Source organism: Micropterus salmoides, unplaced genomic scaffold (genome assembly GCF_014851395.1).
Source record: "Micropterus salmoides isolate LMB-PRFRI ecotype aquatic unplaced genomic scaffold, ASM1485139v1 Ms_hic_scaffold_21, whole genome shotgun sequence".
Taxonomy (NCBI): domain Eukaryota; kingdom Metazoa; phylum Chordata; class Actinopteri; order Centrarchiformes; family Centrarchidae; genus Micropterus; species Micropterus salmoides.
This window is the reverse complement of record NW_024041262.1, coordinates 15,353,521-15,376,055: the sequence shown is the minus strand read 5'-3', so window position 1 is coordinate 15,376,055 and position 22,535 is coordinate 15,353,521. Positions and strand designations below refer to the sequence as shown.

The 22,535-nt window shown below is 39.8% G+C and overlaps 3 protein-coding genes across 8 annotated transcripts in view; 1 reads left to right on the top strand and 2 right to left on the bottom strand.

Moving 5' to 3' along the window:
• Positions 1 to 246: 246 nt before the first annotated feature.
• fkbp10b (FKBP prolyl isomerase 10b) lies at positions 247 to 8,524 on the bottom strand. Its single transcript, XM_038735496.1, has 10 exons — positions 8,152 to 8,524; positions 7,697 to 7,842; positions 5,711 to 5,900; positions 5,275 to 5,420; positions 4,539 to 4,728; positions 4,153 to 4,298; positions 3,215 to 3,404; positions 2,976 to 3,118; positions 2,247 to 2,410; positions 247 to 648 (listed from the first exon to the last, which is right to left on the bottom strand). Exons 1-10 carry the CDS (start codon positions 8,346 to 8,348, stop codon positions 454 to 456), a joined length of 1,707 nt encoding a protein of 568 aa, XP_038591424.1. The 5' UTR covers positions 8,349 to 8,524; the 3' UTR covers positions 247 to 453.
• Positions 8,525 to 8,707: 183 nt separating this feature from the next.
• Positions 8,708 to 13,300, top strand: LOC119915770 (endoplasmic reticulum protein SC65-like). The gene is made up of 7 exons (XM_038735497.1): positions 8,708 to 9,975; positions 10,599 to 10,748; positions 10,948 to 11,119; positions 11,974 to 12,102; positions 12,207 to 12,352; positions 12,711 to 12,794; positions 13,049 to 13,300. Exons 1-7 carry the CDS (start codon positions 9,514 to 9,516, stop codon positions 13,193 to 13,195), a joined length of 1,290 nt encoding a protein of 429 aa, XP_038591425.1. The 5' UTR covers positions 8,708 to 9,513; the 3' UTR covers positions 13,196 to 13,300.
• Positions 13,301 to 16,056: 2,756 nt separating this feature from the next.
• Positions 16,057 to 22,535, bottom strand: part of adam11 (ADAM metallopeptidase domain 11) — a 32,973-nt gene continuing 26,494 nt past the window's right edge. For 3 of the 6 annotated variants that reach the window (XM_038735489.1, XM_038735490.1, XM_038735491.1), the window contains exons 23-26: positions 21,448 to 21,616; positions 21,207 to 21,321; positions 19,175 to 19,192; positions 16,057 to 18,346 (exon numbers count right to left, since the gene is read on the bottom strand). In XM_038735489.1, the coding sequence (XP_038591417.1) occupies positions 18,081 to 18,346; positions 19,175 to 19,192; positions 21,207 to 21,321; positions 21,448 to 21,616 (568 nt within the window). In that variant the 3' untranslated portion in view covers positions 16,057 to 18,080. Of the gene's footprint in view, positions 18,347 to 18,644; positions 19,193 to 20,931; positions 21,023 to 21,206; positions 21,322 to 21,447; positions 21,617 to 22,535 lie in introns of those variants that run through there. The other 3 variants (XM_038735492.1, XM_038735494.1, XM_038735493.1) reach the window with 2 other exon arrangements.

Sequence of the window (22,535 nt, the reverse complement as noted above, 5' to 3'; positions counted from 1 at the left end):
ACGTGCAGTTACTAATTTTTAAAGGTGATCTCACAACAGGGTGTCTGGCTTAAAAGAGCATTCCACCAATTTAGTGTGCACGTTTGGAGAGTTGGGAGGGGGAAGAAATGTCAAAGCAAAATCAATTCAGGAATAGATTTTTTTATTCCTCACATTTTTCTTGTCAACAACAAAAAATATTTTCTTTTAAACATTTTAATGGATGTGACTTTCAGGGATAAATAAAGGTGCTTGTTTGGTTTTCTGAAATCCTATCAAAACTATCATAAACACATTCAACACAGAACTTCACAAAAAGACCCTACTCTGCACTATTTTCTTGTTGTTTAAAAAAAGACTGTCCAATGTGATACATAAAGAATTAAACCATGATGCTGTAATGGAAAATGTCTCTCGTTGCTTGTTTTTAAGGTGTTGGGGTTTATCCCTGAGAGAGAATGAAAGCTGCCCTTTTCACAACTCCTCGTGCCTTGCTGCTTCCCTTTCCTTGTCCTCTTCTACCTTCAGCTTGAGTTCGTTGGGCGTGATCACTCCGTCTTTATTCCGGTCCTGGTTGTTGAACATGTCGTCAATAACATGCTCCATGATCATTCCCGGCTTTATGCGACCTTTTCCTTCTGCCACCTGTAGCTTGATGAACTCCCCGAACTGAAATTAAAAGAGAAAAGAGCATCACCGATCAAGTCGTAGAAGGTTACAATAGACTTTTCGCATTAAGGAAAATACTGTAATAAAAACTCTGCATGTATACAGGCATTATTTAAAGGCCAAATTATACTTTTTGGCTTTTTCCCTCTCGTTTATTAAGTTATATATCTTTTTTGTGTATGTAATACGTTTGCAAAGTGGAAAAACCCAGTCCACCCCAAAGGGAGTTCCTATCTCCCACAGAAAATCCTGCTCCGAACCGCCTGAAAATAGCTCATTTTTAGTCCAGCCTTTTCTTCCGCTTTGCTGTGACGTCACAGCGAAATACGCCTCATAATGCTCGCCAAGCGCCTAGTCAGACACGCCCTCAAAAACACAGGTGGAAAAACACTGAGCTGCAGCACACAGCGACAAGACGTCCGCCTGCTACCTCCCCTCTCCCTTCCAAACATTAGTTACCCTCCAGGCAGTCAATGGACATAAAGTTGTTACTGTGATGTAGAGACAGAGCTCAGTTAAAACTTTATGTCTGAAAGATACATTTGTTACAAATGAATAACTCACCACTCTGAAACTCTTGCTCCAGTCCATGTTGCTAAGCTGGTAAGGGGATATACAGCTGATCCGAAGCCATGTTTACTGGCTTTTCAGGACCCACCCTAATCTGCTTCTGATTGGCTTTTCCTTAACTAGGAAGGAACTACGTGCAAGTCCCAACAAAATGAAGCGTTCAACACACAGGGTGAAAAGAGGACCTGCAGCAATGTGCAGTATGACAAAATATGGTGTTTTTTGAAAATGAAACCATTTAAACCCGTTTTGGTACAACCCCTAAATAAGATTTTGAACCAGTTTTATCAAGAATGTTTTCTGTTCTCTCACAGGCTGCATCACTGATGTATCTATGAATCCACTGGTGCCTTTACATTTGCTGCCTGTGTTGCAATATCCGACAGTACACTCTTGAATGACTTTCAACATCTCGGGAATGTTGGCTTCCTTATAGGGCTCAGAAATTAATATTTGAACATTTCCATGACTGAGCATCGAAAGCTTCAGAACAGCTACTAAATGGATGTAGTGGTGAGATTATTGTGTCAATTGCTGTTTCCAAGGTCAAGAATACACTTTGAATCTCAAACTTGAAATTATTCTGTGAAACAACCAGCAGTGTCATTCTTGATGTTACCACCAGATGGGGCCAAAGTGAGGAATCAAATCCTAATGGGTTTAATCATTGGCACCACCAATTTTACTCAAGTACTGTTGTAAATACAAATTTGATTTTATGTATTTAAATGTTACTTACTTTAAATCCTACTTTATACTTTTCTTTTACTACATTTCAGAGGGACATATTGCAGTTTTTCTCCACTACATTTCTGGGTATGACTTAGTAGTTAATAGTTACATTGCAAAATTATTATTTTGCATACAAAAAACTTATTCATCTTGTAAAATATTTGTTGTAATTATTATATAATTGTTGTATAATTAGCCTCTTATGGTAAAATGCCACTTGCACATGAAAACATTAGTAATATAACAAATGATCCAATAATATAATGTAAATAATGAATAAGTTTTAAGTAACGTACCTCCTCATGGGGCACCTCTTCGTTCTTGTTCATATCCAGGGCTTTGAAGAGGTCTGCAGGACTGTCCTGGAGCCACACAAACAGGTAACCAGGCGGCACTCCCTTCTCAAAGCTCACCAGTTCAACGTCAAAGACCAACACAGCACTGCCTGGCACACCGGTGGCTGATGGAGCAAAAGTAAGAAAAACACTGTTCAAACGAGAGTATTTGTGAAACATATATCTTTGTATATACCTTTTTATTTATTGCCTGGGCTGTAGCTTGTTTATAATTTTTCTATTCTGAGAACGGTAGGTGTAATAAACTACAACTATTCAGACACAGCTATAATTTTTAGGAGCTCTGTGCATTACTGTTTTCAGTTTTGAATGATCACTTATTTTATAACTGTAAGGAACAAAATAAAGATCAAATAATATTTACAAATGTAGCGCTGGACTTTTGAGAAGACTGTCAGGGTTCAAAATGTTTTTTTTGTTGTTTTTTTAAATAACACTTAAATTGTGATATTTATACATTCTTCATACATTATAGCAAATAGACGTCAAAATCTTCTCATGAAAATCTGACATCGAAGTACCTCAACAAAAAAAAAAACTATTCAGATTCAAAGGCTCATGAATCAGATGAGCTGTTTCTTTGAAGCCTCCAATGTCCTGATAAAGAAGAGTACAGTGTGTTTAGTGTTTCTTGTTTCTTAGTCTTACAAGGCAAAGCAGAAGTCTCACCTCCTTTCTCTCCATGGCCGAGGTGAGGCGGCACCGTTATCACCCTCTTCTCCCCTACGCACATGCCACGCAAGCCCTCGTCCAGCCCATCAATCACCTTGTCAGCCCCCAGCACTGCATCCTGAAGGTTCTCATTGTCGTTTCTGGATTATTGGACACATTGCAGTGGGGATGTAATGTATGTTTATGTATATTGCACAATATCAGTGTTTAAAATATGGGATGTCTGGGTGACTCACGAGGAGAAGAGCGGCGTGCCGTCCATCAGCGTGCAGTTGTAGTGGTAGCGTACAAGGTCGTTCACACCGGTGGTCTCGTTACACACCTCGGGTCTGTAAGTGATCTGGACCTCCACTGTGTCATTGGGGTTGTGGAAGTCGATGACATGAATGTCAAACACCAGCACAGCAGAAGGAGGGATGACGTCACCTGGACAGAAAACGCATAATCATTTCATTTTCATTGTAACTCAACAATGTTGGGAAGTTTTCTGCTCATATTCAGATGTATCTGGACTCCAAGTTCAGTAGAGGGCCTACAGTGAGATCTGTTCTTGGCCTTTTTCATTCAGTCTTTTTATTCAGTGACCATGAAAGTATGTGGCTTGCTATGATTAGGTTACCTGATTTCTTAGTCTGTTAAATAAAATTTTTTTATTTCCCAGAACTCCAAGTGAATTGTGTGTTTTGTCCGACTGAATTAATGTCTGTCTGAAGAATTAATACTCTAATATAAAACACAATAAAGCAGCAAAACTCAATTTCAGAATGTATAACCAGCATTTTTTGATTAATGAAGCAATGATTAATTAATTTTCTTCTGATAAATATTTACTACTAAAGAAAAACCCTCTTTTTTATATATTTATATGTACATGTATAAATCCCATTACTTTTTCTTTCTGGTTTTTTTACAATTACTTCACTGTGTACTGAAGTACAAGCAGGTTCTAAACACTGAAAGGGTTTTTCATCCTTTTGGTTTACATTCTTCGATGATTGTGATCCTCATGTTATATCCCGCCCCAACATCCTGTTTCAACCACTTACAGACCCAAACATGCTCCATGTCGATGCATATGTGGAACAATGAACCAACAGTTATTATCAACTCAAATTATTAATCAATCGGGGCAGTCATCTTACTGCAGGTGGCAGTAAAAATTACAGTAACTTACCTGCTCCTTGCTCTCCATACGCCAGGTGTGGAGGGATGATGACCCTCCTCCTCTCCCCAATGCAGACTCCCAGCAGGGCCTGGTCCATCCCCGCAATCACATACCCCATCCCGATGTAGGTGTTGTATGTGCTATTCCTCTGGTAGCTGGTGGCAGTAACAGACGAGCACAGTTCAATATAAATTTTTTTTTTAAATTAGAATTATATACTGATGTGATGGGTTGACATTTAGAGAAGCTTTAAAAACTGGATTGTGTTTTTACAGTCATAGTGCTCAAGGATAAAGTTTTCTATCTGCCAAAAAAATAAACACATTATAAACACAACACAACAGGAAAACAGACACAACAGGATGAATTCCAATATAACTGGTAACTGAGCTCACCTGGTGTCAAAGGTGACTCCGTTCAGGAAGGTACCGTTGTAGTGGTACCGGGTGTAGTCTCCAACCACAGACTTGCGTGTACACGACTCAGGCACCACCTGGCTCTCGATGGTGAGGTTATCCTTCGGGTTATGAATGTCCACCAACAGGACATCAAACACCAGCGTTGCCTGGGAGGGAACCTCTGTGCCTGGTGAGCAGAGGGTGTAAATTTCTTGTTGAATCTTGGCTTATTTCTATGTTATTAAATATAAGACAATTATAATCACTAAATTAGTGAAAAAGCACTTATGTTTCTCAATCAATGACTTTATTTTGCTTATCTTTAGCCTGAAAAGGTTTTACCATTTTCCTACCTTAAAAGGTACCCTCTGGAGTTTTCTTGTAAATAAAAAAAATGTGTATGCTTACATTTTCAGTTTCTCAGCAAAACGCACAGTGAATATCCTTGAGGCCTAACAAACTTGGTGAATGTATTTCCTCATTGCTTTTTATCATGTTTACTTACATGTGTGTTCTCATACAAGTAAACAAATGGGGACCCCCTCCTAAAAACATTGCTCCATGGCGCTACTAGTGGTAAATAAAAAAACTCCAAAGGGGGATAGAAAGTTCTATTAGTATGATTTGTGTATATGCATTTTATTGATGTTGATTCCTGTGTTTGGAGAAGCAGGGTTCGAATACAAAACACAAACACCAAGTCCGTCATTTACTCATGGTCGTTTGAGCTTACCTGATCCTTTTTCTCCGTAGGCTTTGAAGGGTGGAATGACGATGTTTCTTATCTCTCCCACGCACATGCCCAGCAGGCCCTCATCCATGCCCTTGATCAGCCAACCCTCACCCACTAAGGAGTCATGGGTCTGCTTCCTGGTGTAGCTACGTAGGGCTCATACAAGCGCAAAGTCAAACACACAACATACCTGGATGACACAGTACAAACAGAAAAGAGCTATCATTTGGTCTGGGCTTTGTTTCACAACCTGGAAATAAGAATGAGATTTAGCATCGAACTAAGACCTCTTCCCAGACTGGTTTATTTACTATTTTTAGGGCTACATTTGCTAATCACTTTCTGTATCGTTTCATGAAAAAGTCAGCACTCTGAGCACTTTGGACAGGAGACCTCTCCACCATACGTCAACAAGTCGTCCAAGCCAGAATTTCACCTGGAGTCGAAGACGGTGCCATCGAGCAGAGTGCCGTTGAAATGGTAGCGCACAAAGTCGGTGCGCATCACAGAGCGTCGGCAGTCTTTGGGAGTGCTGATGGTTTTGGTGACAACCAGGTCGGCTTTGTTCCACACATCCAGCAGATGGACGTCAAACACCAGGGTGGCATCTGGAGGAACCACATCGCCTGTAAAAGAGAGACAAAGGTTAGAGCTTACACAGCAAAGGCATCTGTCTTCTCTGTTTTGAAAATCTGCACACTAATTCACACCCATCTTAATTGAAAGCCTCTGTGAAATTACTCCTTGAAGGTCCAGTGTATAATATTTAGGAGGATCTATTGACAGAAATGCCATATAATATGTTAACTAATAACTATGTTTTCAGTGGTATATAAACCTCTTACATAATGAACTGTTATGTTTTCGTTTCCTTAGAATGAGCCATTTTTATCTACAAACACCGCAGGTCTCCACTTACATGGAAGTTGCCATGTTGATCAGCAGTGTTTCTACAGTAGCTGAAATGATCAAACCGCTTTTACAGACTGTGTTTTGTCACTACGTTGAAGAAGTAGTAGTAGTAGTCATCTGGTTTGTTAAAAGTAAGAAGATAAGTGAAATTTGGACAAATAGAGGACCACATGTATTATTAAGCACAAGAGCCGAGATAGTGTGTCAGCCTACGCGCTTCCAAAGGGAGGAGTGAGCACTGACTGAGTCGTTGGTTGTAATTTGAAACCCTCACCACCAGATGCCACTAAAACCTACACACTGAACATTTAAATCAACTTGTTTCCTTAAATGAGCTCCAATTGTTTTATTTTTTCATGCCTTCAAGTAACCAATTAATGTACATGGCATGGCAAGGATGGCAGTGTTGGTCTGTTTGTCGCTTAGCCGGTCCACCACTTTCGTCCAGACTGAAATATCTGCACAACTGTTAGATGGATAGCCATGAACTTTGGTACAAGCACTAATGGTGGCAAGAGGATGAATCCTAGTGACTTTAGTGGATCCCCTGCCTTTTTCTATGACACCACCAGGAGGTCAAATTCCTCATGTGTGTACACATACCTGGTTATTAAAAGTGATTCTATTCATTTATCCTGTAAAATATTGATCAATGGATGGGTTTACACAAAATTTGATAAAGACATTCATGGTTCCCAGGTGATAAATCCTACTGACTTTTTCTCTAGCACCACCATGCGGTGGACATGGTGGACATACTGATGAGTTGCCATTTAACACTTGTTCATGTCCCCTTCAGGACAAAATGTCATTTTGGTGATCCTTTTCTCATCTTACTTTATCATCAGGTCGAAATTGTCTAATACTTTCTGACTAAATACTTGTGAAACAAACAACTTTACTTTCAACCTTGGCTGTTTTAGTTTTTAGTGCTAAATAGCCAATATTAATATGTTAACCCAAGATGGTGAACATGGAAAACATTATAGCCTACCTGCTTAGCATCAACATATTAGCATTGCCATTGTTCGCATGCTAATGTTAACATTTAGTTCAAAGCACCACTCACAGAACATGGCTGTAAACACTTGTTGGTATTTATTTTGCAGTTATTTTTCATTTCACATGGACCTCAACCCTGATGCAATGAAAAATTTGCCAAACTGCAATATCCTCTAAGCAGGGGGCCAGGTGCAAAAAAAAGAGCTGTGGTTCCCTGCTGGGCCCCAGAAACCAGAATTTTAATAAAAGATATTAAAACTACATTTTGACAGGGCCCCTCTATAAGACAATTAAGGCACAATACATGCTTTAGTGGCATATATTCTCAAACATCTATAATTAGGCTAAACAAATAAAAGTAACTGCCACATAGATAACCTGGACCCGCTGGGAGGCTGGGGGGTAAATCTCACAAAGTAACTGCTGATTGCTCTGGGAAATCTGCTGTGCTGTATCTTCGACCTCCCACTGGTGCAGAACAATTCACCATAAAAACATTTTCATTTACCTGCACCGGTGCTTCCATAGGCCAGGTTAGGAGGGACGGTGATTGTCCTGCGCTCATTCACACACATGCCCTGCAGGCCTTTATCAATGCCAGCGATGAGTCGGCCCTCCCCGAGCAGGCCCACCTTGGCGTCTCCTTTCTGATGGCTGTGAAGGAAAACCAAAAGGGTAACAAAGACAAAGGAAATGTCAGAAGTAGGTCAACTTTAGAGGATGTAAACTCTGGAGAAAGAAAGGTCTACATCTGTAGAGCGCGCGCATGCGTTTCTTAAACTATTGCAAACGTTTTTCACAAGAAGCCCTAGATCCTTTCTGAAATGCCATTGCAACTTCTGCCTAACCAAACTTTGAATCTGGTTTTATGGCCTCTGCAGCACAATTATCAACTTTGCAAGCAAAGAGAGCAAAACAAAAGGAATGCATTCAGTATTTCAGATATTAAAATGAATGCCTTACCTCGAATCAAATGTTTTCCCGTCGACAAATGTGGCGTTGTAGTGATAGCGGACATAATCACCAGTTTTCGATTCTCTGGCACAGACTTTGGGGATGAAGTATCTGTCCACGACTACATCTCCTACCACAGGGCTGGGATTACACACCGCCGAAGACCACGCAGTGAGGAGGAAAAAAGCAACGCAGCAGGCAAACATCTTTACAAAATCACGTCAAATAGCCTAACTGAATAATAGCCACTAAATGGATAAATTTGGAGGCCTACAATCCTATGCGCGCAGAGGGCCGAGGCTGCAGATGTGGAGCAGAGCAGCGGTGTCTGAATGCTGTAAACGTGGACAATCTCCAGGTTGCAGTGAGGACTTTTCACCAGAGGGAAGGAATGTCGGAGTTTACGGGTGGGAAGCGCCTGTGTCAAGCCAACCACAATAGGAAAAGAGCACTACTTCCTTTAAAAAGGAAAACAAAGGTTTTGTAGCTGGAAGGACACAAAATAAGGACGTTTATGTAGCCTACATGAAGCACATTATTTCCACATTGTTCCACCTTCAGAATAAAATCAGTGTGTTTTCGGTAAAAATGAAATATTCAAAATGGTCAAAATTTCCGTTTTTATTTTGAAAGAAACGGCTTGACTCTTCAGCATCGCTGAACAGCTGCAGACCGCAGACAGACCCGCCTCTCTGGATCAGCCTCTCAGAGCCGTAAAGTGGCCCGAGAGCCCCCAAATTTTCAGCTTTTTCATTAATGCTGCGAACGTTTGAAGCAGCGCTCTAAAACAGCGACAAGTCCTCCAAAGTGAAAAAAAAAAGTCTAATCTGCAAGAGAAATTCCTGTCCAACAACCTTAAGACGGCTCAGTGTAAGACTTATGAAAGAACAACTAGGCTATAGGTCTAATAATCCCAAACTGGGTAGAACAAGAACTGCTGAAAATAAAATATGCCGGAGCCGTTTTCCAAGCTTTTCCCTACAGCCCTCTAATCAGATACAGAACACACAACACCTTATTATTATATCCCCAAACCCCGGAGAAGACCTTTCATTCATAACTATGGGACTTAGCTTTATACATCTCATATCATGCAGTTTTATTCATCACATTTATGGTGAAATAAAACTTATGGGAGTGAGCACTGGGCAACACCATAACGATAACAGTACAAGTGGCCACTTTTACGCACGTCTGTTCTTGTCCCAAATAACGAAACACAGCCGTGAGAAACCCGAGACGGTAACTACTGAAAGGTCCAATCACGGAATTCCCACAGACCCCTAAGCACTTCAGCAGACCACCACACAGACCCAGGAAAAGTTAACAGCAGGAGAAAACGCAGACGGATATGTGGGAATTTATCTTATCATGGTTACATTTTGCACAAAGGGAGAGGCGTTGTTGAACTTGCTTTGTTTGAACATTATTTTTATGACAGCCGCGCAATACGAAAACTATCATTTCAGAAATTTCCCCAAAGAGGAGCTCATGCCCCTCACCACTGCCTATGGATCGGCTTTGGACCATTACGCAGCAGAGAAGTGGACGGAGTCGATCAAATATTTGGAGCTGAGTTTGCGTTTGCACCGGCTTCTTAAAGACAGCGTGAGATACTGCACGCTGCACTGTAATAGTAGCAAACACGAAGAACCGTCATACACAAGAAACCGGGATCTCCGCGTCTACTGGCACGTTATGATGAGAGCGTCCTGTCAGAAGAAGTGCAGGGCGCATTTCCCTGCGCTGCAACTCCCTCCGCCCGGCAGAGAGATCCTGGAGGACTTCAGCAGAAGATCTCCCTACAGATACCTGCACTTTGCACACTCCAAGGTGAGACACACCAGGACACCTTATACCAGCACAGCCATGTCTTAATTACCACCCCTGAAAGATGTTCAACTTTAAAAAGGGCTCAAGTTTTCAAGTCTATGAAGTATTTATTGTAGCCTATATGCACCATCTTAGCATGAACATATAGTGCATGACATTTACTGTTGTGTTATGCAGTATTAAAACAGTGGATATTAAAAAAGCTGGGTCCAAGGATCACCAGCAAAATGAGCAATGAATTCAACTGGGTGCATTCTAAAAATGCTGTATAAAATTTGTCCTGTTGACTCAGTTGGCAGGCTTCAGAGCTTAGGACTCACCTAGTCTTTCTTCAATCCCTCTATACTTAAAACTAGCAAAGGCAAAATTCCCCCAAATACCCATTAACAAATAGAAAACATTGTTTAAATGTTTGAAATGTGTGTTGCTATGATGCAAACGTCTGCATGATTAATTCCAACCAAATTCCAACCACTGGGGTAGAGTGTGTTTGTAGTGTTTATTGGCTCCTATATTTGACAGTTTACCGATAGTGTCCTGCCCAGTTTAGGTTGTAGGACAGGAGAAACCAAAGACCAAAGTATGTGTCACTAGTCTGAGGTAATTCAGTGTTTTTCTCCCAGCTGAATGACCTGCAGAGGGCTGTCCCATGTGCCTATACCTACCTCCAGAAGAACCCTGAGGACCAGGAGATGCGCCAACTCATGGAGGAGTACAAGAGCCAATACGACCTGAGTGGCTACCTCACCGACCACGAAGAACGACCATATGAGGTGAGGACAACCTAGCTACACAGCTTGAATACACAGCTTCTACTGAATCAATAGAAATATTAAAGTGCAAAAGACATCTCACTCCCACACTAGGCACCAAATGAATGACAACGTCAACTATTCCCATCGTACCATTCATCTCCTACCAGCTGTTTCTATCATGTCTTTGTGCTCCTCTGACAGTATCAGTCCTTTCTAGGCTCCCTTCCTGAGAGGAGTGAAACTCATCAATTCAGGTGACTACAGCAGCAGTGTTGAACACATGGAGGAAGCTCTCAGGCTCTACCTCCAAGAGCATGACCTCTGTCAGGCCGACTGTGAAGGGATCACTCCACGTTCACCAGACAGTGACTTCTATGCGTTCATTGTAGGTTAGTATTCAGTGTTTAAAAATGGCCAGAGTACCACAGAGAACCGTTAAAACGACTGAGCATCCAAAAGACACCACAAACTGAGTAAAACTGGGATTTAAGAAGAAAACTTGTCCTAATTGCTTCATTTTCAGGAAGATTTTGGATGACACCTCGGTCCTCATGGTCCAATTTGTTCTGTATATTCCTCGTCAGTGGTGGAAACTAACTACTGTACTTAAGTACAATTTTTAGGTACTTAACTTATGTAATTTTTCCTCGAGTATTTCCACTTTATACTTTTATCTGACAGATAACGTTACTAGTAAATTTTTAGATTAAAATTTAACATAAAAAACACACATGATAAGTTTCTACAAGCACAAACCAGCATTAAACCAGTGGTTGCATTTTTGGCTGGAGTCCCCTTATAAAAACGCAGTGTCTAGTTGGGGCTCCTTGTAATGTTTTAGATCTCTACGAAAAGAGACATTTCCCCTCTGAACGTTTCCAGTGCTTTAGTTTAAATGACTGAATACTTCTTTCCTCTCCTCTCAATTCTCTCTCGACACCTCAGATTTGTTATGTGACCCTTTGAAGGGTCCTGACCCTAATGTTGGGGAACCACTGGACTAGCCTACCTAAACTAAATGTATGTGCAGTTGTTAAAACCAGCTCCATCTTGAACAGCTACAACAGTAAAATGCTGCTTACACACCGATGCATCAGTATTAACAATCTAATAATGTCATATAGATAAATCAGTCACAAAGGACATTTTACAACATATCAAGTTATTTTGCTGATAATACTAATGTACTTTTTACTAAATAAATAATATCTTATTAAATGATATCTGCTCTGCTTTCCCACAGATGTCTACATTGACATATTAAAGTGCAAACTGAAGTGTGAGGAAAACTTGCAGCCTAATGTTGGTGGTTATTTTGTGGAAAGATTTGTGGCCACTATTTACCACTACCTCCAGTACGCCTATTATAGGAGTAAGTTTGCTGTCAGCTCGTCAGCAACTGAGCTTTGAATCACTGAATAATATTCCTTATCCTTATTCCTTAACACTATCTGATGGGGTTTTTTCTCTGATCAGTGAACGAGGGCTGCAGTGCGGTGCCCTGTGCACATAGCTACTTCCTGTTTGAACCTGAAGACCAGGTCATGAAGCAGAATCTGCTGTATTATGAAGCCTACCGTGAACAGTGGGGCCTTCAGCCTGACCACTTCACACCCAGGATGGTAAGAGGAGAACTATGTCCAGATATCACTAATGTCTCAACTATCTGTGGAAATACACTGTAAATACGGACACAGAAATACATAAATCAATACCAAAATACGTTTAAGCAAATATTCGGTTTTATGTGAAAAAAACTACTTTCAAAATAACAATCTGATTAACTACAGAGAATTTGTCCTTTTTTTGACAAAGGCCTTATCTGCCAGTTGCACCATCATAAAGGAACAACTGGCAATTTGATCTAATTGTTTATTATACGTACATGAAGGTTCCATCATTAATCATATTATTTGATTTGAGATAATGAATCTGTTCTTCTGATACTTTTGTCATGTCTTCATCTGTCTGTGTAAACAGGAAGCTCTCAAACACTTCAACCAGACTGTCGCTCAAAAGCAGATGCTGACATTTGCAGAGAGGTACTTAGAGTTGGATGATGAGGTGAGATTACAAAAAAAACTAGAACATCTAAACAACAATTGTAGTTTATTTAACAAGCATGTTAAGTTATTGTTAGTTAATGTTGGAATAAAAACAACTTAAATGGCCACGTTAAAAGAAATCCTTAAAAAATATAATTTCTATTTCCTTATGTAGCTAAAGCCTACTAAAAGTGTGACGTTTGTTTGCAATCTGTGTAAAACATTTATGGAAACCTTATCATCACAAATAACTGAAATTGTTGTTTTTTTAAGGATTTTCTAGGACCAGAGGAAGCTGCACTTTTGGCCTCAGAGTCTCCCGATGTTGAGTTTGAAGGGATGGGAGACTACGAAGAGTCAATCTACGCTGACTGGAGGCAGCCAAAGGGCAAAGGAGACTCTGGGGAGTCAAATATCTGAAGAGAGCTGAAAGTGAAATTGCTTTTACTAATACAGGTGTTGGTCATATAATTAGAATATCATCAAAAAGTTGATTTATTTCAGTAATTCCATTCAAAAAGTGAAACTTGGATATTATATTCATTCATTACACACAGACTGATATATTTCAAATGTTTATTTCATTCAATTGTGATGATTAAAACTGACAACTAATAGAAATCCCAAATTAAGTATCTCCGAAAATTAGAATATTACTTAAGACCAATACAAAAAAAGGATTTTTAGAAATGTTGGCCAACTGAAAAGTATGAACATGAAAAGTATGAGCATGTACAGCACTCAATACTTAATTGGGGCTCCTTTTGCCTGAATTACTGCAGCAATGCAGCATGGCATGGAGTCGATCAGTCTGTGACACTGCTCAGGTGTTATGAGAGCCCAGGTTGCTCTGATAGTGGCCTTCAGCTCTTCTGCATTGTTGGGTCTGGCGTATCGCATCTTCCTCTTTACAATACCCCATAGATTTTCTATAGGGTTAAGGTCAGCCGAGTTTGCTGGCCAATTAAGAACAGGGATACCATGGTCCTTAAACCAGGTACTGGTAGCTTTGGCACTGTGTGCAGGTGCCAAGTCCTGTTGGAAAATGAAATCTGCATCTCCATAAAGTTGGTCAGCAGCAGGAAGCATGAAGTGCTCTAAAACTTCCTGGTAGACGGCTGCGTTGACCTTGACCTCAGAAAACACAGTGGACCAACACCAGCAGATGACATGGCACCCCAAACCATCACTGACTGTGGAAACTTTACACTGGACTTCAAGCAACGTGGATTCTGTGCCTCTCCTCTCTTCCTCCAGACTCTGGGACCTTGATTTCCAAAGGAAATGCAAAATATACTTTCATCAGAGAACATAACTTTGGACCACTCTGCAGCAGTCCAGTCCTTTTTGTCTTTAGCCCAGGCGAGACGCTTCTGACGCTGTGTCTTGTTCAAGAGTGGCTTGACACAAGGAATGCGACAGCTGAAACCCATGTCTTGCATACGTCTGTGCGTGGTGGTTCTTGAAGCACTGACTCCAGCTGCAGTCCACTCTTTGTGAATCTCCCCCACATTTTTGAATGGGTTTTGTTTCACAATCCTCTCCAGGGTGCAGTTATCCCTATTGCTTGTACACTTTTTTCTACCACATCTTTTCCTTCCCTTCGCCTCTCTATTAATTTGCTTGGACACAGAGCTCTGTGAACAGCCAGCCTCTTTAGTAATGACCTTTTGTGTCTTGCCCTCCTTGTGCAAGGTGTCAATGGTCGTCTTATGGACAGCTGTCAAGTCAGCAGTCTCCCCATGATTGTGTAGCCTACAGAACTAGACTGAGAGACCATTTAAAGGCCTTTGCAGGTGTTTTGAGTTAATTAGCTGATTAGAGTGTGGCACCAGGTGTCTTCAATATTGAACCTTTTCACAATATTCTAATTTTCTGAGATACTGATTTTGTGGTTTTCATTAGTTCTCAGTCATAATAATTAAAATTAAAAGGAATGAACACTTGAAATATATCAGTCTGTGTGGAATGAATGTATACATTATACAAGTTTCACTTTTTGAATGGAATTAACTTAAATCAAATTTTTGATGATATTCTAATTATATGACCAGCACCTGTATGTCCATATATGGCCAAGTATACATTTAGTAGGTACTTGTAGTAACACATTTGTTTGTTTTGCACCTGTTGAGTGCATCAAATGTTGGACTGTACTGACTGAAAGAGAAATGTTGTCTCTTTCTCTCAGACCTGTATGTGAGAGACCAGTCCTCAACAAACCACCAAACTGTAGAAATATTACCGACTTCCAGCAAATATTTCAAAATATTTACAAATCAATAAAGTAGGAAGAACTACAAATCAGTTTCAAATTAACACTTCACCATCACTGCTATACTGCATATATATTATTATTATAGTATCATGGATTCCTAAGCATAGCTCTTTCAGATGTAAACATAATTTACTGAAATTTAATGAATAAAATTAGACTCTAATGTTGTTAATCCTGGGATACATTTACAATTGATGTTATCAATGTTTCATACCTGCAATAAACTAACATTTTTACAAATAATTTTCCTTATTGCTTCTTCTATACACGCACACACACACACACACACACTTTACCAAACCATTCTCAATACATACACTTTTCATATGGCATCGTGATTAAGTTTGATGTTATAACATCACCAGGTTAGTTATTACATTACAAAAGGATCATTTCAACATTAATTTTTGTAGTCATCTGTGACAAATATCATAATGAGTGCTAGTAATGTAAACAGGGAAATTATTCAAATGTTAATGAATTATGCAAACAGGATTGTTTTTCATCAGCAATCTTAATAGAAGATGTGCAAGATGCTAACAGGTGCTAATGGGCTGATGGCAATGTCATTCATTTTGCAGGAATTTGGTTATAAACCTAAGACTATAAAAGTATTTGGTTTGACAAATTATGACCTGTTGATGACACTAGATGAAAAGTTAGGAGATCACCAAAGTTATTCATCTGTGGACCATGAAATTATGTCTGTATAAAATTCATCCTAATCCATCCGATAGTTGTTGAGATATTTGAGTTTGGATTTAAGTGGTGGACTGACTGAGTCCGTCATTAAGACAATCAATCTACTGCAGGCAGGTGTTGTGACGTAACGAATCATTTCAAGGACAGCTACTACTGAAGAACAATGAATTTGTTAGCAAAATAGTTGAACAAGTATCAGAAAAAGAAAAGAACATCCTGCAGAACTACTGTCTTAAAACTGGATTACACACACACACACACACACACACACACACACAGGTCCAATTGAAAACACAGTCACTGTTATTCAGATATGTTTGTTTTAATATGTATTCTAATATACAGTAATACGAGTATTTACATAGAAAGCTAAAACTGTTACCGTCCGGTAGGACCAAACAATGTTGACTTCCATGTGTTAATGGTGCCAAAATCCTTTGATGAGTCCAACTACAATTTGTGATCAAAAACAGTGGCAGTAAACAAGGTGTGACCTGAGCTTTCAGCCAAGTCTGTCCTTGAGTATTAGATTTTATACGGTGCGTATACAGGATAAGGAGTTCAAGTATGATTAAAGGGATGCGATGACATTTAACAATGTAGTCTGTGCTGATAAACATTTGAACATTTGCACCTTTAACCTCACCTGCTGTTTCAAGTCAAACTAAAGTTAGCATCTTGTCTTCAAAAACCAAATTACTAACTGCAGTCATTAGGAACGTCATTGAGCGGTTTAGTCGATTAACTTAATTTTAGAGGCAGAGATCCTCACTAGATGGATTCCTGTGGCTCAAAATGTCAACACATTCCTTTAATGCTACTGTATCTTGACTGGCAGTGTAACTTGGATCATCTCTTCTGGCATGTGTGCTATAGCAGTACGTCATTGTTATTGGTGAAACGAAGCTTCCCAAGCAGTCTTTGTATATAATAACAACCACAGGAGGACATCTTCTAAACCTGATTTAAAAGGAGAGGGTGAAGCAAGTAGAAGCTGCCGAATTGGAGTCTCTTTGTAAAGGGAGAAAATTTTTGATACTTGTTGTGTTTGTTTTTCACCTTGAACAGACTTTTTTTTTTTCATATGTACATATTTATTGCTTATTATATGGATCTGTTCAGTCAGAATTAAATGATCTGAAGCCATTTAGAGATAAAGCATTTTTGAAATCTTTTTGCCATTTCTACTATTACCTCAGCCAAATTATAATTAGTGTGTATATGTTGAACTGAGGGAGAACCTGTGTTAAATATAAGCTTTGAAACCTGTGATCTAGTTCATCATTTTGCAGCTTGAAACTTGAAATTCTCTCAAGAGGCATGTACGAAACATACAATACTCACACATCATCTCTGTGGCCCAAATGATCAGGCAATTTGCCAACAAGAGGAGCTCAGACTTATCCTGAAAGGTACAAACTGTGAAGATTTCAATCCTCTCTTGCTAGTTAAACCTTCAAAATGAGCAGTTTTACGCTGAGAGGCAGGAAGAGTCTTCTCTCTCCAAACTTGTGCTTCCACTCAGAGCGGCAGTGAGTCACTGCTGTCTAAATGAGACATCCTTATGATACACTATATGTACATCAGCACCTATGTTCAGCATACGTGTATGCATATTGTTTGTACATGAATTACATATCATACAGCAGGATAAAACATTCAGTGTGTTCATGTGCTTGGCTGCAGGAAAGTACAAAGTACTTGGATGTCATCAGCACAGAAACACAACAAACTTCCTTGCACTCCTGAACTATACATTCGTACATTAAAGCATATTATGTTGAAGCGTTGATTGACAATGGATTACTGTTTGATAATGAAATGCAGCTTACAAGGAGAAAGCATGGCTATAACTGTGGAATGTAAAGGCCAAGCAGACAAAAATAATCCTCATCCAGACAGATGAAACATTCACTATTTGGTGATATTTATACACTTCTATTGCAGTCACACCACTAAAAGGAGGTGGTTGTGTTCTCCACGAGGTTAAATATGTGTATTAACAGAAGCCTTCCCCCAAATAAGTCCAGATGAGGAGAAGTACATGGCCTCCTTCTATGAAATCACAAGCAGAGTAACAGTCGATATGGCAGAAGAACAGCTGTAACCAGTGGAAGGGAAAAGAAACCTGGAAAGGTTGAGTGAACACACTTGAGTTAAGGGCCTGTGTGTGTGTCTGTCTGTCTGTCTGTCTGTGTCTGTCTGTCTGTCTGTCTGTGTCTCTGTGTCTCTGTGTCTGTCTGTCTGTCTGTCTGTGTCTGTCTGTCTCTGTCTGTCTGTCTGTCTGTCTGTCTGTGTCTGTGTGTGTCTGTGTGTGTCTGTCTGTCATCTACTTGGACATTTGAAATCAGGTGATCCCTGACAGCCAGTCAGATCTGGTGAGAACGTCTCCTCAGGGCTTCCAAACCAATAAGAAGTAATGATTCGACTTTCCAGGAGGAGAATACCAATAAAAATCAGAGAAGAAAAGAGGAAAGGTCTGAGGGCTCGTAAGTGGAAGACATCTTTGTTTTGTCTCCTCAGAACAGACTGGACACACAGTGTTAAGGTAGACAGGACAGCGAAGAGATACGACTCAGACACCCGAAGATCTGAAAAGAGAAGAGCAATGAAGTGTAGAAAGAAGATGAGAAGATAAGGAAGGGAGGAAAGAGAGGTGGGGTGGGGGAAGAGAAAAACACTGAGGAATCAGATAGAATCAACAAGCTGAATTAAAACGAGGATGATTATTTTCATCATCTTCAATTAATCGATTGTTTGGACTATAAAACATCAGGTAACAGTTTCCCATCACTGTTTCCTAGAGCCCATTATAAATCGATTAATTGACTAATTGCTGTAATGCAAATGGATCATAAAAGAATAAGAAAAATAACCTCAAACTAAAAATTAAAAGAAGGCTTCACCTTTTATTATTTAAAGTCTTACGAAATGAACATTACAAAGTCGATACTGCAGATTTTAGAAATGGCAGCCAAGTTTGTGAGGGGACATACAGTACAAATAATAATGAAGCAAACTAGGATTACAGATTATAGACATTTATGTTTCCTAATACTGTCCATAGAAATACAATTATAATTGCGTTGAATGACATTTTGTGTATTTTAAAAGGCCCATCTATGGAAAGGAATTGCAAACTAGCATAAGCTATATAAATGCTGCGGTATGTGGCATTGGTTCATGCTATATACTTGTGCCTATACAAATAAATACAAGATACAAAATGTGTGAAAGATGAAAAATAAGGCCGTAGAAGCAGTTGACTGTTATGTGTGTGTGAGCTTAGAGATATGATGATAGGTGCTCAGAGAGGATTCTTATAAAACACATGGCATTATGTTGACATAACGAACGGCTGATTCAAGACTCTGATAATGTTTTGGTGTTGGGATCAGGACTGAAAGGTGGGATCGTACCTTCCTCTTCGGATGTTTCTGGATTCGCAGTGAGGCAGGAACAAGATGGAGGAAAAAAAAAAAAAAAAGACAGAACAAGTGAAGTAGAACGACAGGTAAGACTATCAAACTGGGGTTTCATGTGAGCAAGAAGCGATGTGGAAAAAGGAACATGCAAATAACCCAAGGCCTTAAAAATGAAGCATTAAACAGGCATCTGAAACTTGCATCTTTATCTTTTGTTATTAGGAAAATAAACTCTTCTACAGAGAAGCTTGTAGCTATAGTGTCTATCAAGGCAGATTTGGGCAGATTTTGTACAAGATACAGTTATGAGATTAAAGCAAAAGATTACAGTCTGAGACAAGCATTTTCGTTTGTTTTGCATCCTGCAGGCATACCGCAACAAAGTTAACTTGAGGCAAGACGGCATTGTAGCATGTGAACAAAAACTACAGAAAGAAGACCCGGAGTCAAATACAGCCATGAGTAGAGGAACATGGAAAAAGCTTGTTGATACATTTTTGGATTTTTGATCGTTCACTGCATTCAAACATTAGTGTCAAATTTGAAAGAGTACTCCATTGATTTAGCATTGCACTCCAAACTCTGTCAGACTCACGAGGGATGGATTCTAAATTAATATATTTTGTTTACAGATTCAGATGCGTTATGCCAGTAGTGGCCAATGTAGCCTCAAGCCTCAATGAGAAATAAGAAGTGGCCTACAGAGGTCTACAGATTTTTATTAATTTTTAAACCCAACTGACTGAAGCATATCACTTGTGGCAATTTATCAGATTTGGTGCAGATCCCTCTGGAGCTACAAAAGACTTTATACAACTGTTTTTTGCACATGCAGTAGCACTCCAAGAGAAGTGCAAACAGACTTTGAGGTCTGAAATCAGTTTAAAGAGTTCCTCTTTAAAGAACTCACAGGATACAAACTTCTTTACACAAGGAATGTGGTTGATTATAGTTTTTTTTGCCTCAGTGAAAAACTGAGTCTATTAAATTTCCAAACATAGTGAGGAAGACTATTCTCAATTTCCCAGAGACCAATGAAACATCTGTCCAAAACCCAAAGTTATTGGCATTTTTGTTGTTGTGAAAAATTACATAAAAAGGGCTGCTACTACTGATTATTTTCATCTACTGGTTATTTTCTTGATTAATCATTTAGTCCATAAAATGCCAGCAAATAGTAAAAAATGCCCACTGCAAGTCCCCAAACCTTTGTGATGGACGTCACATTTTCAGATCTGTCTGACAGTCCCAAACTCAAAGATATATAGTTTACTATCATAGAAGACAATATGAATATTTAATGTAAGAAGTTTTGGCTAACTGTTGCAGCACTAGTTCAGTGTTTAGCTCTTTACAAATTATACACATTTAGCATCTACAGCCTACTAAACAAAGTGCTACCGTTTTATATTTACCGTTGCATATTACAAAGTGGTGACACTCCTGCCAGTAATCTCATGCCATGATGTAGATTTCATCAAATCTCCTACCATACTTAAAAGGTCTAATGAGGGTTTGTAAATACCACCATTCATGCTACCTTCTTCTAACAAACCCTGCAGGAGCAAAATCATCTACCGCACGTTCACCAGCTTGAATAATAATAATAATAAACCCCACATGGTCTCTGGTTGTGAGTATGCATCAGACAGCAAGCAGAGGAGCATTCAGCAGCTAGCCGCAGGCATGTGTCTTAGCTGACAGAGGAACACAGCAGGCACACACAGATGGAGGCATGCCAGAGCTCTTACTTAAATCCCCAGCCAGTTCCCCCCAGGACTATCGCTGCCACCAGAATTGCACCAGCAACCGAACCTATTATGATATTGGTACCACTGGGACCTGTGGGAGTGAAGTAGTCAGCCAGTGAGCGTAGGGGGAGAGCAGTGGGTGTATTTTAGCTTGTAGTGAGATACTGTAGTTATCCGTGAACATATCAACATATTTTCTGTCTCAGCAGGTTATTTCACAGAGGTGAGAAGCCACTGGAAGGAATATGTGGAGGCAAACTGCTCAGTGCGGTTACCTCTGTGTTTCTCTGGGCCCTCTGGCGGGGTGGGGATGGGAATGGGGTCAAACACACTACAGTCTGTCCCAGTGTAGTCTGGATCGCAGATACACTTCACCTCGTTACTGCAAGTCTGCGGGATGGAGCAATACCCTAAATGTTTTTTTTTCTCCACCAGTTATACTTTCATATTGTAGCGCCATCAAGCTCCACCAAACAAACAAATAATGAAATCTTGAGGTGGGACTAGACAACTCACTCCGTGGTGGGAGCAGATTCGTGAGGACGAGGAGCCCGGGCAGGTGCTGAGGTTGAATGTGGTGACAGGGAGGCACCGACGCTCCAAACACATCATGTTTGGACCACATGGCGTCCCATCCTCCACGTAGCCCAGATCCAAGCCGTCATCCAGCACTGCATGGCCACCCCTGCAGGTCATATGGTCACATTAAAACATGGTTATTCTGCTTCCTGGGGATTATCTCAACTCTAAAATGCAACTAGAACCCGACATTAACTTTTATTTATTTCCACTTTCTATATTTTGACAGATGTTAAATACAGATCAATTCCTCAGCTCATTAATGTATGCCATATATCTTTCTCTCACATAATCTTGTATACATCTAAATATGCTGATGGCACCATAAAACTCAAGGTAAACTGCTTCATTCAAGTACTGTGAATAAAGTCTTTATTATAGTGGCTACATTTTCAAAAACAAAACATTAAGTAGCATATTCGCTGCATGCTCATGTTTAGTTTGAAGAGTTAGAGTTAGAGCAGACTGTTGTTCGGACGATATGTCTTGGTGTTGTTTTTATTTCTGTTGTCACTATAATATGGGTGTTTTTCCTGTGGAAGATAAAAAGGTGCTCTGGGGAGTTATTTTTACATTCGGTGTTACTCACCAAATGTGTCGAGTGCGTTTGCTTACTCGTAGAACAGTTGCAAAACAAATTTTTACATATGCGTCCTCATGCCCATGATAAACAAAACAGGGACCCACTCATAGAAAAAACAGGTCCAAAGCGCCACTAGAAGTCAAAAACTCCACAGGGAACCTTGAGTTTTTGTGGAATTCATTCCCTTTACTTGTGGACATTGTGGCATTAGGAGCGCCTGCTATCTGTTCGGTTCAAGTATTGATTATCCTTCCTACATTGGTGCTTTCTCTAAGTTTGATACCATTTTTCTCCCATCAACCTTAGACTGGAAGGACTCATATATGTCCTTCTCATATACACAAGCAAACATATACTCGTATATGTTGTTTGTGTGTTTGACCACCAAAAAAAAAAAAATACAAAAATGCAGAAATTGAAAATTCTGCCATGTCTTGTGCAT

Bases quoted from the DNA above. Each gene is read 5' to 3' on its own strand.
- fkbp10b (XM_038735496.1), bottom strand. From the start codon at position 8,348: ATGTTTGCCTGCTGCGTTGCTTTTTTCCTCCTCACTGCGTGGTCTTCG. The intron at 4,729-5,274 runs GTAAGCTCAAAC...TCTGCTCACCAG, and splicing joins CTACGGAGAAAAAGGATCAG to GCACAGAGGTTCCCTCCCAG. The intron at 3,405-4,152 runs GTAAGTTACTGT...TTTTCTGTCCAG, and splicing joins GTATGGAGAGCAAGGAGCAG to GTGACGTCATCCCTCCTTCT.
- LOC119915770 (XM_038735497.1), top strand. From the start codon at position 9,514: ATGGTTACATTTTGCACAAAGGGAGAGGCGTTGTTGAACTTGCTTTGT. The intron at 12,353-12,710 runs GTAAGAGGAGAA...CTGTGTAAACAG, and splicing joins ACCACTTCACACCCAGGATG to GAAGCTCTCAAACACTTCAA. The intron at 12,795-13,048 runs GTGAGATTACAA...TGTTTTTTTAAG, and splicing joins ACTTAGAGTTGGATGATGAG to GATTTTCTAGGACCAGAGGA.